The sequence below is a fragment of the Heteronotia binoei genome, chromosome 10 (assembly GCF_032191835.1).
Source record: "Heteronotia binoei isolate CCM8104 ecotype False Entrance Well chromosome 10, APGP_CSIRO_Hbin_v1, whole genome shotgun sequence".
NCBI classification, from domain to species: domain Eukaryota; kingdom Metazoa; phylum Chordata; class Lepidosauria; order Squamata; family Gekkonidae; genus Heteronotia; species Heteronotia binoei.
In genome coordinates, this window is record NC_083232.1 from 66,023,984 (window position 1) to 66,043,032 (window position 19,049).

The 19,049-nt window shown below is 39.8% G+C and overlaps 1 protein-coding gene across 1 annotated transcript in view; it reads left to right on the forward strand.

Annotated features, from left to right (window-relative positions):
- The first annotated feature begins 7,813 nt into the window (after nucleotides 1–7,813).
- The window catches only part of ZCWPW2 (zinc finger CW-type and PWWP domain containing 2), a 48,927-nt gene continuing 37,691 nt past the window's right edge, over nucleotides 7,814–19,049 (forward strand). The window contains exons 1-2 of the mRNA XM_060248823.1: nucleotides 7,814–8,285; nucleotides 8,766–8,925. Of these exons, the coding sequence (XP_060104806.1) occupies nucleotides 7,999–8,285; nucleotides 8,766–8,925 (447 nt within the window). The 5' untranslated portion in view covers nucleotides 7,814–7,998. The remainder of the gene's footprint in view (nucleotides 8,286–8,765; nucleotides 8,926–19,049) is intronic.

Sequence of the window (19,049 nt, forward strand, 5' to 3'; positions counted from 1 at the left end):
AGTACCGGGGCGAAGCATGGCGGGATTTGTAGTTCCGCTGTTTTCCCCGCACCTGTTACAAAGCCTGAGCTAACGGCCGGGGACCTGGACAGTTTTGGTTACGTGCTCAAATTACAGGAGGAGGGGTTTGTGGCTTTTTCAGAGGGGCCTGTGTGGAGAAAGTTGGTGGCGGCTAAGGCTCCTTACTAACGCTGTTCTTTCCAACGAAGAGGAAAAAGCGCGTCCAGCGTCTTTCCGTCGGCGTCCTTCAGGCGCCTTCGCGGTGGGCCGCTGCCTCAAGAGTAACCCGTTATGTGCGCCTCAGTCCCTCACAAGCAGGCACCTCAATCGTGAAAGGTAGTTGACAGGACGGGGGTAGCCGTGTTAGTTTAGGCCGTGACAGCAACACACACACACACACCCGTGCTTGAGTTGGAAGAGTCCACTTCCACAGAGACGTGAACCTTGTCCTCCGTTGGAAGACGCATATAAGCGCTGGCACGGAGAGCTGCGTGTGCGAAAGAAGGACGCCGCCTCGCGCCAGTGTAGGTCTGCGGCAGAGCAAGGAGGCGAGGCAGCTCAGCTGTCAGGTTCTTTTCCCCACGGGGGGTCAGCAGGAGCTCCTCTCAGGCCCTCCTCGCCAATGGTCGGCGAAGGCGTTCGCAAGGCCGCTCCACCAAACTCTGCTCTCTGAGGGGGGCGTGTTATAACCGCTTCATGCTTGAGCGGTGTTTCTACCCAGAGTGATTTCCCGCAAATTTTACTACCTAGTAGTTGTTCACAGAACTATGGTCCCGAAGTGTAGATTAATTCTGCTTTGTCACTTCTTAAATGTTAAGCGAATCAAAAGCACCTCTCTTGGCAGCTAAGTTTGCCCCCAGTCGTGAAATTTGATTAATCGTTGTCATCTGCAGCTCAAGCATATGCGGTTAATAGATTCTTCTTGACCAAAGTTATCACGCAAATACGATTTAGGGGGGATGTTTTCTAGACGAAGAGAAGTTTTTTTAAAACGCTTTATTGAGTTTATATTTGGACATAACCACAACAGTTTCTAACAAAACTTAAAAACAAGGCAGCAGAATAACTGTATACATTCTTGGTTTAGTTTAACAAAAATAAGAACACACTCTGCTTTCCAGGCGTTCCAAAGGCAGTCCTGTTGGTTCGATTTCCATTGGGAGGATTTAGAGGGTGCATTCCTAAGCACAATTACACTGTTCTAAGACCACTGTATTCAGAAGGCTTAGAATAGTGTAACCCTCCCTATTTAGAGTTATATACTGATGGTGGTTTTGTTATATTTGCTTTACTTAAAACATTTCTATGCTGCCTTGTGGGTCCCCAAGGCAGCAAACATCAAAACATATCAAATACTTAAAATACAAAAATATACAAATATTTTAAAAAACAAATATAAACACATGGACAGGTAAAAACATAAAATATGTTTTTATATGAATATATGAAGCTGCCTTGTACTGAATCAGACCCTTAGTCCATCAAAGCCAGTATTGTCTAGTCAGACTGGCAGCGGCTCTCCAGGGTCTCAAACTGAGGTTTTTCACGCCTATTTGCCTGGACCATTGTTTGGAGATGCTGGGGATTGAAACCTGGGACCCTTCTGCTTACCAAGCAGATGCTCTATCACTGAGCCACCATCCCTCCCAACTGCTATTTATGTAGCAGTAAATAGATACTTTCATTGGCAAGGAGATTTTCAGAAGCAGTGTATGCAGCCCCCTACCTCACCTAACTTCCAGTAGCAACTCTTAGTTCTAAGTTGCATAAGAACATAAGAGAAGCCATGTTGGATCAGGCCAATGGCCCATCCAGTCCAACACTCTGTATCAGACAGTGGCCAAAAATTTATACACACACACACACACACACATACACTATGGCTAATAGCCACTGATGGACCTCTGCTCCATATTTTTATCTAACCCCCTTTTGAAGCTGGCTATGCTTGTGGCTACCACCACCTCCTGTGGCAGTGAATTCCACATGTTAATCACCCTTTGGGTGAAGAAGTACCTCCTTTTATCCGTTATAACCCGACTGCTCAGCAATTTCATTGAATGCCCACGAGTTCTTGTATTGTGAGAAAGGGAGAAAAGTACTTCTTTCTCTACCTTCTCCATCCCATGCATAATCTTGTAAACCTCTATCATGTCACCCCGCAGTCAACATTTCTCCAAGCTAAAGAGCCCCAAGCGTTTTAACCTTTCTTCATAGGGAAAGTGTTCCAAACCTGTAATCATTCTAGTTGCCCTTTTCTGCACTTTTTCCAATGCTATAATATCCTTTTTGAGGTGCAGTGACCAGAATTGCACACAGTATTCCAAATGAGACCGCACCATCGATTTATACAGGGGCATTATGATACTGGCTGATTTGTTTTCAATTCCCTTCCTAATAATACCCAGCATGGCGTTGGCCTTTTTTATTGCAATTGCACACTGTCTTGACATTTTCAGTGAGTTATCTACCACGACCCCAAGATCTCTCTCTTGGTCAGTCTCACACCCCATCAACTTGTATTTGCAGCTGGGATTCTTGGCCCCAATGTGCATTACTTTGCACTTGGCCACATTGAACTTCATCTGCCACATTGACGCCCACTCACCCAGCCTCAACAGATCCCTTTGGAGTTCCTCACAATCCTCTCTCGTTCTTACCGCCCTGAACAATTTAGTGTCATCCGCAAACTTGGCCACTTCACTGCTTACTCTCAACTCCAAATCATTTATGAACAAGTTAAAGAGCATGGGACCCAGTACGGAGCCCTGCGACACTCCACTGCTTACCGTCCTCCACTGCGAAGACTGCCCATTTATACTCATTCTCTGCTTCCTATTAATTAGCCAGTTTTTGATCCACAAGAGGACCTGTCCTTTTACTCCATGACTCTCGAGCTTACTAAGGAGCCTTTGATGAGGAACTTTATCAAAAGCTTTCTGGAAGTCAAGGTAAACAATATCTATCGGGTCTCCTTTGTCCACATGTTTGTTCACCCCCTCAAAGAAAAGTAACAGGTTAGTGAGGCAAGGTCTTCCCTTACAGAACCCATGCTGAGTCTTCCTCAATAACCCGTGTTCATCAATGTGCCTACTCATTCTGTCCTTGATAATGGTTTCTACCAACTTTCCCAGTATTGAAGTCAGACTGACTGGCCTGTAGTTACCCGGATCTCCTCTGGAACCCTTTTTAAAGATGGGGGTGACATTTCATACCTTCCAGTCCTCAGGAATGGAGGCAGATGTCAATGAAAGATTACATATTTTTGTCAGAAGATCCACAAGTTCAACTTTGAGTTCTTTCAGAACTCTTGGATGTATGCCATCCGGATCTGGTGACTTATTAGTTTTTAATTCATCCATCAGTTGTAGGACCTCCTCTCTTGTCACCTCAATCTGGCTCAGGTCTTTCAATACCCCTTCCAATAGAAGTGGTTCCGGAGCAGGCAAACACTTCTCATCTTCCACAGCGAAGACGGAGGCAAAAAATTCATGTAGCTTCTCAGCCATTTCCCTATCCTCCTTCAATAATCCTTTGACCCCCTTGGTCATCCAAGTGCCGCACTGCCTCTCTGGCTGGTTTCCTGCTTCTAATTGAAGAAATTTTTATTGTTGGTCTTTATGTTTTTTTCAATATGCTCCTCATAGTCCCTTTTTGCCTGCCTGATCACAGTCTTGCATTTGATTTGCCATTGCCTGTATTCCCTTTTATTAATTTCACTTGGACTAGCTTTCCACCGCTTAAAGGAGTCCTTCTTACCTTTTACATCTTCCATTACTTTGTTTGTTAACCATGCAGGCCTTCTCTTATACCTTTCCTAACTTGTGATATATATTTTATCTGTGCTTCTAGGATTGTAGTTTTAAATAGCCTCCAAGCTTCCCCAAGGGTTTTGACTGTATTTACCTTTCCTTTCAGTTTCCTCTTCACATGCCTCCGCATCTCAGAGAATTTACCCCTTTTAAAGTTAAACGTGGTTGTGGTGGTCTTTTTGGGCAACTCCCTATTTATACAAATAGTGAAATCAATAACGTTATGGTCACTGCTCCCAAGAGGTGTGATCACTTTTACATCTCTCACCAGGTCTTGGGCATTACTTAGGACCAAATCCAGGATCGCCCCACCCCTGGTAGGTTCTGTGACCATAGCACAGTCATTGAGAGCATCTAGAAACTCTGTCTCTTTCTCTCGACCTGAACACATATTGACCCAATCAATCTGCGGGTAGTTAAAATCACCTATGATAACACAGTTTTTTCGTCTAGCCACCATCTTTAAGCCTTCCATCATATTATAGTCATCCTCTGTCTTTTGATTTGGTGGGCGATAACAAACTCCCATAGTTAAATTGCCTTTTGGGCCCTCTATTTCAACCCAAAGCATTTCTATAAGGGAGTCTAATTCTCTGATCTCAGTCTTACTGGACCGTATGCCCTCTCTGACATATTCCAGTTTGCCTAGCTCAGGGGTGTCAAAAGTGCAGCCCCAGGGCCTTAATTTCTCTGAGGCTGCTGAAATTCCCAGCTCTTCTGCCTTGTCTTTGCTGGCTTAAGCAGGAAGCTCTTCTGGACTTGCAAAGCTGCAAAGAAAACATGGAATGGATTTTCCATTAAGGTCTCTGAATCCAGATAGACTACTCTGGGAGTAGTGTATCTGGGACCAGAGACCTTAATAGAAAATCCATTCAGTGTTTTTGTTGTAACTTTGCAGGTCCAGATGCAATGTATTTCAATGAACTTGTTTCACTTTCCAGGATTTGTATGGCCAATTGAAGCTGTTGCTTGCTAGAGATGTATCTTTGCAAATCAAGGCTTGATGCTTTGAGCCAGTTTGTCTCTGCTGAATGGACCTGAGAACTGGTGCTAGGGGGTATTGTAACCTGGGAACTCACAGCTAAAGGAGAATATTACACTGGAGAGCCATTGCCAGTTTGAGTAAACCTGGAGGGCAGGGTGGAGAGACGCTTGCAATGTCCAGCCATTTCATGTTTTCTTAGGCCATTTCATGTTTTCTTTTTTAGTTTCTGCTGTGATCCTTGTGCTTTTTCTTGCTGTTTTATGTTTAAGATTATATGTTATCAGCTGCAAGAACATTGTTTGCACAAGGGTGGAAGCAAGCTGAAATACCAGATAAATGGGACTGGATTTTAAAAACTTCACATTGGAGTGAAATGGATAGACTTACTAGAATCTTGAAAGACTGTGATACAGAAGAATTTAAAGATGAATGGAAGAAGTTTCAGGACTATATTGAAAAGCAATGGAGAGTTAAGAGACATTTGGTGGTTTTTGAAAGTATAACCTGAAATTGGGGGAAATGGGGGAGACTGATGATTAGAAAGAATTTTTGAATCAATATACGATAGCTCCTTTTATTAGCAGTTAGAAAATATAGTGATAATTACAACAAACAGTTATAATTGATGTGGTAATAGATTGATGAAAGATAAGTGTAATACTTAAAAAGAATTAAATAGCTTTTACTGGTGTGATAATAGATGAAAGATTAGTGTAATACTATGGTTGAACTAAAAGGTTAAGGTGATATGATTTAGTATAATGAGATAAATAAGTTCAGGATGTGCTAACAATGTCCTGAAGGAAAGCTAGAAGACCAAATTATAAATAGAGATATAGAGATGTTATTAGATTTTATGTAAGTTTTATAGTGCAAGATTCTAAAACGGATGGTACCTTAATTGTTTTTTTTCAATAGCTTGAAGCACTGACAGAGGTCAAAGAAAAGAGGTGTGAGAAGTGAGGGGGGAAAAAAGAAAATGTGTAATGTATTGATGAGGATTGAAATATTGCTTTTTTATTATTTGAAATACATTTCAATATATGGCAAAATTTAATAAATTTGGTTAACACACACACACACAAAAAGATTGCATTGCCAAATCTCAGTATTCCCCCACCTTTCCATTTTAAACAAAATATTGTAAAAGTTTTAAGCATGTTTGTATTTTAAGTTAAAAAAAACACCCTTTAATTGTGTTTGTCAAAGTTTATATCTCTGCTACCTGGCACTACATTTTATGACACACACAGCCCAGTTTATATCTCCACTACGTGGCATTACATTTTATGACACATGTGGCCCAGCCACAAAGTCCCATTTATGTCACCCCCTGTAACTTATTCTCTCTGAGACCAAGATACCCCCCACCTCTGCAGAACACTCAGACACCCCCCCCCCCCAGCAGTTAAATTGCAATTTGGTAGATCCTTCTTAGGCCTTGAGAAAGTGTTAATGTCTTTTGTTCTGTGCCTGGTTGCTCATTCTCATTGATGGAACTGGACAAACTCTTACATATCATTGTCACTCAATTATTGTAATAGAAAATTTAAAATATTAGTGGCTTGCATGACTGATCATACAGAGAGGGTTTGCAGTTTGTAGTCTAATTAAACATTGGGAGTTGCAGCAATAAACGTTTCATATGCTTAGCTCTGCTGTTAGTCAAACAAAAGCCTGGGGATTTGTGCTGTATATTTAAAACTGCAGGTGACACAACCACAGCTTCACCTACTTTCCCAGTTAAAATTGTATTAAAATATGTATATCCAGTCCAACACTGTGTCACACAGTGACCAAAAAACCCAAGTGCCATCAGGAGGTTCACCAGTGGGGCTAGAAGCCCTCCCACTGTGCCCCCCAAGCACCAAGAATACAGAGCATCACTGCCCCAGACAGAGAGTTCCAACAATACGCTGTGGCTAATAGCCACTGATGAACCTCTGCTTCATATCCTTATCCAATCCCCTCTTGAAGCTGTCTATGCTTGTAGCCAACACCATCTCCTATGGCAGTGAATTCCACGTGTTAATCACCCTTGGGTGAAGAAGTATTTCCTTTTATCAGTACTAATCCAACTGCTCAGCAATTTCATTGAATGCCCACGACTTCTCGTATTGTGAGAAAGGGAGAAAAGTTCCCTTTCCAGCATTGGCTCGGCCAATGCTCAGATTGGCCCAGCCAATTTTGTATAGGCAGAAGCATTCTGCACCTGCTGAAGCTTCTGAGCTGACTCCAAGGGCAGTTTCTGCATTTCATTACAGTAGTTCATCCTGGAGGTTATGGTTGCACAGATTATCATAGTCATATATACAGTGTTTGCAATAAGGTTTGAATCCTGTGGCACCTTTAAGACCAACAAAGTTTTATTCAAGGTATAAGCTTTCATGTGCACGCACACTTCTTCAGATGCAGTTTGCAACAGTTACATAAGAGTAGCGGGGAGTGGGGGAGAGCTCTTTGCCACAACAACTGAGGATCCAACAACACCCCCATTCATATTCAGATAAAGAAATGGTAGATACAGTATTCAAGGGCTGCAACTGTGTTGCCTGTGTTCCTGAGCCTGAAAGACACTCTTCACTTGTCTTAGCTTGCTTTGTTGAATCTTTTACCCATCCCAGCTGAATTTATGATTTTGCTGTGTTCCAATAAAGACTGATTTATTGCTATCACTAATTTATTTTCTGTCTCTTCTGGAAGTCCGCAGTACCTCTTACTTGTTTCTCCTAATGCTCATATTTGAGGACATATTTACAGAACTTTTCTGTCTGTAGCAGCCATGGTTTTCAGGTAACTACATTCTTAGCTGCCCCTGAAAACTGACAATGGCTGTCATATGCTGCACGGACCAAAGAATCCATAAGCGATTTTTCAGCACCAAGACTGTACAAAAAAAAAGATCCAAAGCCAACAAAATAATTCCATTGCTAATAAAGGAAATATCCTGGGAATATGGTAATACCACTTACTTGTTTCTATGGTTTCCTTTCCTGCCGATAGTCACTGCATAACTAGTACTTGCTTTTGAGAGCCTAGCTAGGAATTTTAGCAGAAATGTTTTATGTGAGCATGAGCTTCATGGCAACTATCTAGAATTGTTTTTGATTTGTGTTAGTTTAAAGCTTTTGTTTTCTTTATGTTTCAGAGGATGAAAGTATTTTAACAGCTTCAGTCTTCTATAAGTGACGACTCTGCTATATGGATTCTCTAGCAGATGATAACTTTTATTTAGACAAAGTGTGGGTACAGTGTGAAAACAGCAGCTGTTTAAAATGGAGGCTATTATCAAGTGATGATGCAGCACAAGTTGATCTCAATGCACCATGGTATTGTTATATGAATGCTGATCCATGGTTTAATAAGTGCTCTGATTCTGAAGAATGTTTTCCTGAGCCCTCTCAGTTTCAAAAACACGGATTAAAGTATGTGTATTCAAAGCTTCTTTTAGGAAGTTTAGTTTTGGTGAAAATGCATGGGTGGCCACGGTAAGTGTAAAATTTAATAGTGGTGAAATACATCAGGCATAGACTCATAGTATATTTTAAATGAAGCACTATAATGAAAGCTAAACACAGTTCTACTTTTGAAATATGCGTGAGAGAAGGACTTTGTTATGCTTTGAATATTGTATTGTGACAAAATTAGATAAAAAGTATATTAGAAAAATAATTCCTAAAATTTTAACTTTTTCTCTTGTGTAATTCTATATTTAATAATTGAAAATCAAAGATAGTTTATGATAAATATTACTTCAAAATTGGAGGCAAAAAATATGAAAGCAACTACAGTAATATTCCGTAATTTTAGAAAGTAAATTCAGTTAACATTAATATTTACTAAGTATCCCACTTGGTGTGGCTTTTTGTGGAAAAATAGTTTATCCTTCTGTGTGTTTGAGAGAGATTATAAAGAGATTGTATCTGTTTTCTCTTTTCTGAAATGATTTTTTAAAAATTCATTTTAAGGTGGCCTGGCATTATTTGTCCTGATCCTGTTAATGGACAATATGTGATATACGACTCAGATGAAAATGTTGAAAGTCATCATGTAGAGTTTCTGGGGAAACCCCATTCCAGGGGTTGGGCTGCCATAAATCACATTGACCATTTTCCTAGCTCATTAAAGGTAGGAACAGAAAAACATTTCCAGCATGTCTTTTTCTTATAGATCTAAAGTTTAAAACCACATCTGTCAGATAAACCCGGACTCTTCTGATCATCCCACATAACCATTCATCACACTATCAAAAGAACTGAGAAGATAGCTTTCAGTTTTCTATGAAGTCTTTATCTTTCGTCATTATAATGTTATCCATTATCATAGATCTACAACATCATACATCTATCAAAAGAGGTTAGTGGATAGAGTTGATCACCTGCTCTGGGTAACATGGGAATAAGACCTGAATTTAGTCCCTTGACTGTTCTAACAAGCGATTGGGATTGACAGAACTGATTGTACCAACTGCATATGTTCAGGGATGCATGCACAGATGTATGAATTACAGTTTATTCTTTATATTTGATACCGGGAGTTTGGCATTTGGAATACAGTGCATGCTTTGTTTCTGTAGGCCATTAGGGTTATACAATGTGCACATTTTCTTACTTTTAGAAATGTTGGATTGAACCTGAAGTTTTTATTCTGCTGGCATAACTCTCTTCTAAAGTAAGGACATATTCACTCACAGCCACTTCTGCAGCAGCCTGCAGAACTTTTCTAAATATTGTTCTGGGGAAAAGGGATTCGCAGAAATGGCATATGCAAAAAAACCAAACAAAGGTGTGGGAGTGGGTAATCAGAAAAATACGCCCCTTCCGAGGAGGGGGAACTATTTTTGGATTTAACCACATGTTTTTGTTTGCCACATATCTTAACTGCTTTATTTGTTAGCAACATATTGTTTTGGCCCTGATGCTACTACTCCTTCATAATGCCAAGACTGAATGCTCAAATCAGTTGAATTATGTGAAAAATGAATTTCACCTAGCATTTACCAACACAATTGCTGCTTTCTTAAATGATAGGTATGATATTCATTTGAAGTTAACACTGCTGCTGTTAAATAAATGTGTTAACAACTATGTGTTAACAACTATGTGTTAACAACTATGTGTTAACAACTATTCAAGGGTGGCCAACGGTAGCTCTCCAGATGTTTTTTGCCTACAACTCCCATCAGCCCCAGCCATTGGTCATGCTGGCTGGGGCTGATGGGAGTTGTAGGCAAAAAACATCTGGAGATCTACCGTTGGCCACCCTGAACTATACAATGCTTTTTAGAACTGAGATGTAAGAATTCATTTTCCACAATTCTTAGAGAAGATTCAGTAGAAGATACTAGAGCATGCTGAGACTCAAAACATAGTAGGTTGGATACTGCAACTCTCTGTTGTCAAATCCTATAGCTTCTTTCCACCAAGTCATTTGCCATTTGACAAAGAAAGACTTAAGAGAAGAAAGCTGCAGGATCTAACCTTTTGAGAAAATAGGGGTCTATAATAATAGTGTTTTCTGTAGTTTTAAACAGTTCCTATCTCTAATTTTGTATGTTCACTTTCTTTATTCTTACATATTTTCATTGGTTTTAGTAGAAAGGACATTTCTTACAATTAGCTCCTCCCTTCAATCCAAGTGGGATAAAGTTCTCCGGGATTGTATCCCTAATATATAGAATTCTTCTAGCCAAATTTCAGGCAGATATATCTTTTTTCCCTGCAGAACTGGCAAACTTGGCAACTTGTAAAAGCAAATGAACACAGATAATTTGTATGGTCCATTGGTTCACTTCTAAACCTTCTCTCTTTCCATAATTTACCTTGTTGCACTTTAGTGCTGGGAGCATTTTTCTCACATCCTGGTTCTTATCACAGAAGTGATCCAGGCTGACAAAGGAATGCTGAAACAGGTGGCATGCTGTAAGTAAGACACAGGAAATGGCAGAGGTTTGCTTTTCTGCCCATTCACTCAATTTTTTCTTTATTCACTAAAATATTTTTACCTTTCCCCTCCTAACTGGGCCTGAAATGGTTTACTAATTTGCAACACTCAACACTTCTATATAAAGTAAAAACCAACAGTAAATGCAAAACAACAACAAAGAGCTGGGGAGAATAACAGACCCAGCCCTTGCAGACTGCAACTACCGAGAGATCTCAGCTGATTCCCAATTGCTAGGTGGTGGTCCATGGAACCAGGAGTGGATCCATCTCAAAATAGTTTGCCAGAGGCTGGGCTGTCATCAATATACCCACTAGATTTTAGAAACTGGTCTCTTCCAGTTCTTCCTTCTCTAGGAATTCTTTCAGCAAGGGGTGAAGTTCAACAGACAGAAGGAGCTCAGCTCTTGATGGAAAAGTTCTAGCCTTGCAGAAAGGAGCTATTAAAAATAGACCTCTCCACACTTCTGCATTTTTTACATTTGAATGGAAGGTTTCCTGTTTTTTCTGTACTGTGGCTGTGGAAGACTTTAATTATATTCTCTCTCCCATCCAATTTGGAGGAACACTGTAGTGATTTTAAGTTGACGTCACTACTCGTGTAGAGCCCTTGAGCTGTGATCTTCCTTTACCTCCTTTTATAGTCATCTTTTAGCAATGGTTTCAAAGAGCAAATGTCAAGTTCCATCATATTTTCAGTATTATCAAAGTTAAGTGCTGGTTTTGATACAATGTAAAACTACTGCTCAAATCTTTACTTTTGCTGTTCTAGTAGTGCATAAGGGTTCTACCTTTTTATTGGATGATCTCTTCTGTAGCTAAATCTCCTGCCAGTCATTTTGTAGTTTAATAAAGTGCCCCTAAATCTTCTCTTATTTTTGCCATTTCCACTTCAAATTCCTGCCTATCAATAAATGCTCTACTGTCCTCTCTGACTCATCTGCTAAATTCTATTATATTTTGTTCTTTATTGTTCATTTCATTCCTTCTCTACTTGACTGTTTTCTTTTCATGTGACATTGCAAATCTGCTCTCTTTCTCCCCTAAATTTAAGAATAGACACTGTTGACCAGAGAACTGATTGATAACTTCTCCAACCTTTTCCATGTCATTAAATGAAAGAGAGAAAAATCTGAAAATTGATATACACTGTCACTCTTTATTTGTTCATTGTTGTAAGGTCTCTTCTAAGGAACATACCAGTCTACCTGCTATCTAAATAAGAAAATACAGCTTATTTATGACTGTATCAGCTTCCAGCCTTTGCTCAATCCTGCATATACTTATTGGACCCAAAATACATTTTTAAAAGCTCTGAGAACTGGTTAGAGTGCTGGGCTAGGGTTCAGGTCTCCACTTGCTGTGTGACTTTGGGCCAGTCACACACTCTAAACCTAACCTACTTCACTCATTTACTGTGAAGATAAGATGGGCAAGAAAGAACCATTTAGGCCACTATGAGCTCTGTGGAGGCAAGGTGAGATAAAAATGTTCTAGGTAGATTGATTATTTATAAGCAGTTGCTCAAAACAGAAATAGCCAGCCACACAAAAGCTTTACATGATTACTGTTTTTCTAAGCCAGCTGTTGTAGGTGGCTGAGAACAACACTTTTAAAAGCCTCTGCCTCTTGACAACTTCTGTGGTTGCAAATGAAGTTGTTAAAAGTGGAGGAAGGCAACCATGTTCAGTCCAAATGTTGCAACATAACAAGCTCAGCTACGTCCCCTTTCCAGAGTATTTCCTTTGCAAGAGCATGTTCTCTCGTTGTTATATTAACCACAGATGGATTTGATTGGTACCAGCCTGGAGCACAGCCAGGATTTTTTAGGTTGGGGGGGCACTTTTAAAAAATTCAGGGGTCACTTGAATTTTTGAATAGCTCCCGCTGACCTAATAAGGTGGGGCCAGCAGGTCAGGCATTTCTGCTTTTCTCAGCCAGCTGCTGCTGCCTTTCTCTCCCCACCCCCTCTGCTCAGGAGCAGGGGGGGAAAGAGAGGCAGGGTCAGCAGGCCGAGTCTCTATGCTTCTTGCAGCCAGCCACCACCTCTTGCTTTCCTGGCCTGCTCAGCCAAGCAGGAGGGGAGCAGTGTTCCCTCTAAGGTGAGTTATTATGAACTAGCTCACAGTTTTTTAGCCTCCAGCTCACACATTTTTGTCTTAGCCCAAGAAAAATGCCCCCAAAGCAAACTGATTTCTGCAGTAGCTCATAACTTTAATGCCAGTAGCTCACAAAATAGGATTTTTGCTCACAAGACTCCACAGCATAGAGGGAGCATTGGAGGGGAGGGTGAGATGCGGGGCTGGCTCGAGGACCCTGAGTTGCGCCCCTCCTACTAGATTAATCCTATCAGCTATGGTAGGATAAAACTTGTATAGTTGTAAAAATATTATAGAACTGAGAGTTAATTTTTTTGTTCAGCAATTTGGAACTATATTAATAGAAAAGGGAAATACCAAGGGCTTTGTAGTTTGAGAATGCATGTTTCTTGAAGTACTTCTGGGTATATGACATATAAAATACATAGCTGGGCACTGAAATAATGGTGCTGTGCCTTGATGACAGCAAATTTAGTACCAGAACCTGGCTGCAGGCTGAACAGAAATTTAAGTTGTCATTAGAAACACACTGTGGCTGATGTGCTGGTTAAAGAGTGGAATTACATCTTCATCAACAGACCAACCCACCGACTGATATTAATTTAGATAAAATTACCCATTAGAACAAAAAGCTTGACATAATGAATTCTTTTGTGGGCTTCCAAAATCAGCCCAATCCTGATAGTTTCATTTATATCCTGAAGTAACTCACTACACTTCACAGATATGAAAACACCATAAATCAAGATGTCAGAATGGTAATATGCACTACACTGGTGAGGTAAAGCAAACAGTCCTAGCTTTTCATGGCTAGCATTGCAATCACACAGAAATCATTGTAAATGGATCAAATAGATTAATCTTTAAAAGGAGAGAGATAAAACATGAAGCACAGAAACTTTATTGACTGATTTTTTTTCAATTAGTCTACTGACAACAAGTTCTTTCTCAGTCTAAATATACTAATAAGGATAGCTTAGTTGAATAGAAATAGTATTGTTGCCTACTCTTGCTATGGGTTTATAGGTCTCAACCATCAAACAGTTCTTCCCATCACCTATTACCTTATCTCCTTTTTATGGAGTTTTTAGGAATGCCGCTTCTGTGCAGTAAGCATATGCTCTGGCACTGAGCCACAGCCTCTCCATTTTGGTTTCTCATGAAGCATATTCTTTATATTAAATGTACTTGTGAATTATCTTTCCCCTCAGAAACAAAGCACTCAAAGCAATATACAGCAAAATTAAAAACAAATTCAGAACAAAACAATTTAAAATGTCATGATACAAGCAAGAAACAAATGACATAATTCAATGGCAACAAAAACAATCTTTGGGGGAGGGGTGGGAAGTAAGCCAGTGCTGAATACTACTGAAAACAAATGTGTTTTCAATTGACAGCAAAAACTGTAAAAAGCAGGTGCTAACTAAATTTTGCAGCTGATGAAGTGAGTTCTGGCTCACTGGAATAAATCACTCTTTAAAATGTCATTGCTGCCCAGTTTAATTTTACTGCAACTGATTAACATATTCCTCTGGAACAAATCTCTTGTGAATATTTGGTGAAGGTCCATAAAGAATGGCTTGGTTCAAGGGAAAATGCCAACAAAGGCATGTAGATTAATGGCCATAAAATGGAGAAGGGAAAATAGTATAGAATTGAGTGTTATTTTTTTTCTGTTCGGAAATCTTGAACTATAATACATTAATAGAAAAGGGAAGCCGCACTGAGCTCTTTAGATAAAGGGCAGGATGAAAATGTGATAGAACGCCTCATGTCTTGTTGCTTATCATTTGACCAAGGCCCTCTTTATTATAGCAGCTAAATGAAGGCAAAAAACTATGTTTGTAATTTATGAATTATGTGTGAAGATCACACTGAATATTTACTCATAGTTATGAAACGTTCCCCAACATACTGTCCAAACCTAAACATCAATGGAACCTGTAAAGCCCTTTGGAATTGTTTTAGGATTAGGCTGATGGAGCAGTTAGCCCCTTCCTTCTAAAATATTCTTATGAAGCTGAATGTTTCCAAACGGAACTATTTCAGCTCTTCTAACTGTTTGGGATAAGTGGCTTATACCTTACTTTCTTCTTCCTTGGTATCAAATTGTTCAATGAAGATACATCTTTTAAAACATTAAAATGTCTCACCACAAGGTGGCACACATTTAATCATATATACTGGAAAGTATTTGCTGCATCCTTTGTACTCAGTTTTATTAGACATTCCTTATTGGCACACCAGAATTGTCGGAAAAATGCCCTTATGCCTTTGAACATCTTTTGTAGCTATGTCATTCTTTTAAGATGCTAGCTAATTTATAAGTATATCAGATGCAACAGCTTGTGAAGAATGCCTTCTCTTGTAATTTATATGTGTTTGCCTTGTTGGCCCTATAAAATAGAGATTTTAACAAGGATAGCTACTTTTTTTCTGGAATAAATATAGTTTTGCTTTTTAATTGTAAGTATTCAAAAGACAAATAGGACTTTTGTGAGGTATTTGGAGCAATTAAGGTAGGTGAACTTAAAACAGGAATTGTTTTAGTTTATTGTTAAAGGTGAATTTCAAGACCTGAAACCAAATCCCAATATCTAACAGTACAGTCCAATGTATGTAATTTTTCACTTTTAACATTTGTATCTTTTGTAATTTGAAAGATTACAAACAAAAATACAATGCAATTTTATTTTCTTCATTAGAAGACGGCAGTTTTATTTTACCTCTCTCAATAAAGGTACTAGTTCCAGGAGTGATCTTTAGTGTGTTGTGGTCAACACAAACTTCAAAAAAGATGATCCAAGGCACTTTGTGTGGCAAATATGAGAAAATGTAGCTTCACCTATTTGACCAGCTATAAGGAAAATATAGTGTATCAGGGGTTAAAAGGGATCTGATTCAAAGGTTGACTGAGATAAGAGCTGCATTCAGAAGTACAATCCATCATGTTCTGCTTCTGGGCAACACAATTTGTTATAGTAAAGCTTTTGCATCAAAAGAGATAATTGGATTCTACTAGAAACTGAAGTATGTACAAGAAAAGAGAAGCAAACTCCAGAATTATTATGTCGCTGTTCTGGATTGCACTGATTTTCCCAATCACAAGGAGGTCATGGAGAAGACCTGATGCAGAATTACGCCAGTCTACTGAACTCATTGGTCTTAAACTGGAGTAACTTTTTATAAGATTGAACTGTAAGGATCGTACTTCTCTAGCATTCATGAGTCCAACTTTGCTGGGTGTTGATAGAGCAATGGCACTGTGAGTGTCCTCCCTCACTGGCATGGCCCTCATCCATCATACCACTTTCACTTCCCAGAGTCTCACCAGGATTCAGAATAAAAAAGAAGAGGGAAGGGTTGTGTCACTCAAGCCCATCCTTTCCCCCCGGAGCATACCTCTTATATGGGCAACACAATCTTCCCTCTGTCCTTTCTGGCCATTTATGCTTTCTCTGCATATCAGCCCCACCCCCATGGCCCCACCCATATGGCTTGGGCCATTATTTGAGCCAGGGATTGGAGCACCACTCCTTCTAGTCTCCTGCCTCATCCTTTCTGACCCTCCCCCTTTCACTGGCTGGTTAACAGAAGGCCTTTAGTCAGGCCCTCCCTCCTAGGTCCTTGCATGTCTGGGCCCCCTCCCATGCTCCATCCAAGCTATTATGGTTGGGTTTCTGCTGACTGTCTCCATGCTTGCTGACTGGCTTGATGGCTTCTGCAACTTGCTCTTCCCTGATGTTGTCTTTCTTGTCTCAGGGCCAGGAAATGATGTCACCAAGCTCTGGAGCACAGGAGGGAGGTGGTGAGGCTCATGTCTAGTAGTTAAGCCTGCTGATAGGGTCCCATCTTGGGAGTTCTGACCAAGTCAGCAGTGGCTGCCTGAAGTACAAAGAAGATGGTGGATCGTGCTCAGCTCCTGCATTGACCAGATACCTTGGCCAAGGATGGACAAGGTGCTGGCCTTGGACAGGCACCAGACAGGAAAATGCCTCTTTTTAGAATACACTCATTGAATTACTTCCCACTAAATAAACATGCATCAGACCTGGTTGTATTCTTCAGCAATTGTACAACAAAATCAATATCTTTTTTTCCAACTTGCGATTTTTCTTAATGTTTGATTTGGACTAGCAGTATTTCTCTTCATTTTTTCTGAGCATTGTAGAAGCAGTTCCATGCAAAGAGGCCAAATGTTGTCCCTTTTAGTTTGTGATGAGTAATAGCATTACTGGCTTTTGATTGCTTTTAAAAACTTTTTTTGGTATTTTTTATATGTGTGCAAGTGTGTGTGCACCTGGAAGTTGTGGTGACCTCTGGTTACTGAACTCTTCTGGGGACCTGGAGGATATTCAGAACAGTGGCTGAATAAAGCCTGACCCCACCTCCCAACTGCTGCTATTCCAAGGAGGTCTGCCATCCAAGTACTTGCCAGAGCCCTGCTTAGTTTCCGAAATCTGATGAGATCAGGATTTTGATTACTTTTTGACATGGTAGTGAAAAGGAAAGGCAAAATATATGTTGAGGCATAATAAATAACAATCCCACAAAGTTTTGCTTTGAAGCCCTTAACAGCCAATAAATAAATGAAAATAAATTCTTGCCATAAAGCCTCTGTGCAGGAAACAGTTAATAAACCTCAGATAAATTCCAGCTCCCTTCAGAAAGTTATTGCTCTCTCTGTTCATAGCATCATCCGTGAATGTGCCTGACTTGCTAGACAAATAGTTGAAAAATGTTAGTAGCTTTAAAAGGACAACCTGTCTTAAAATTTGGTCTCTTTTGTGTTGTGACTTTTGAAAAGACACATAACAGCAATGCTTAGAATCTGTATTTGGAGCTATGAAACAGATTTCTGTGGTAGCTGTTCTGATACTGCTTCCCATCCATCATTCCATTGCAAAAAACCCTGTATTTACTTACATATGCATTTCACTATACTCCATCTTTTTACCCAGTGTAGAACCAAAGCAGCTTACATCATTCTGCCCTCCATTTTATCCTCACAATCATCCTGTGAGATAGGTTAGGCAGAGAGTAGAGTAGAAGCAGAGAGTAGGCAGAGACTGGCCCAAGGTTACTCAGCAAGCTTCCATGATAGAGGGAATTCAAACCTAGTCCAGCTTTCTAACAACTACACCACACTGAATCTTAAAGGAAGTTTGTGGAAGGGAAAGATACAAATGATCAAACCTGTCTATAGCCCAAGACAGTTCTGTGTCTTTTGTGGTCACCATTGAATGGACCCGCACATTTTCAAAGTTGCTGAGAAGCAGGTATTTCCAGGGCAGTACCATTTTAAATTGTTAGAGGAAGAGATACCTTTAGCCACTTCAAATATGCTTGGTAGGAACTCCATAATTAGGGACAAAACATCAGTGAAAGGGAATGGTAGGTGATTATACAAGCCTAGGCAGCTACATTAATATAGATGAGAGAATGGGGTGTACCTCCCACCCAAAAGGCTGAAAAGGAATATGAACATGCATTCTTGAAAGGTCCAAAGCCATCATCTGTGCCTCGCCATTGTTTCAGCAGCCTGTTGATTTTAACTTTTAAGAACTCCGTAAAGCCACAGGAGTTTTAAAGTTTATTATGTCAATTTGAATAAGAAGTATAAAGTAACAGCAACTTGCTGTTGTGGCATAGCACTGAAACCGGAAACTGCACTGTGTTTTGTTGTTGTTTTGTTTTGCTGCATCTTGTCTTTTCAATGTAATACGTGCTTTCCTTTTTCCAATATCCATATTTGTTTAATTATTCCAGTTATCCTTTGGTATGGCTTAGTATGGTTTTGGTATGTTTCCTTTCATCTGAGTAGATAAGAATCAGAGTTCTCTAGACTGTACTTTCCCCTCCTCTACACAAAAGTTTTTCCAGTTTCACAATACAGAAACAATTCAACTACTAGGCAACAAAGAAGTGCAATAACTGTGAGACCATTGTACCATGGTTAAATCTGCATAAAATATATAGTGCTTTAAACCACTGATCAAAACATATGAATATTTTCCTACTCAGTGATAAATATTGAATCTACATTTAGAAAGATGTCTTACCCTTTAGAAGCCTTCATATGCTAAATTTAAATATACTATGTAAGAACTCCACAGATCCAACTGTTCCTGGCTTGGAAGTATGGGTAATGTCTCAAAAAACACACAGGCACAGTTATAGAGATGGAGCAACCTGCTTAAACTGTCTT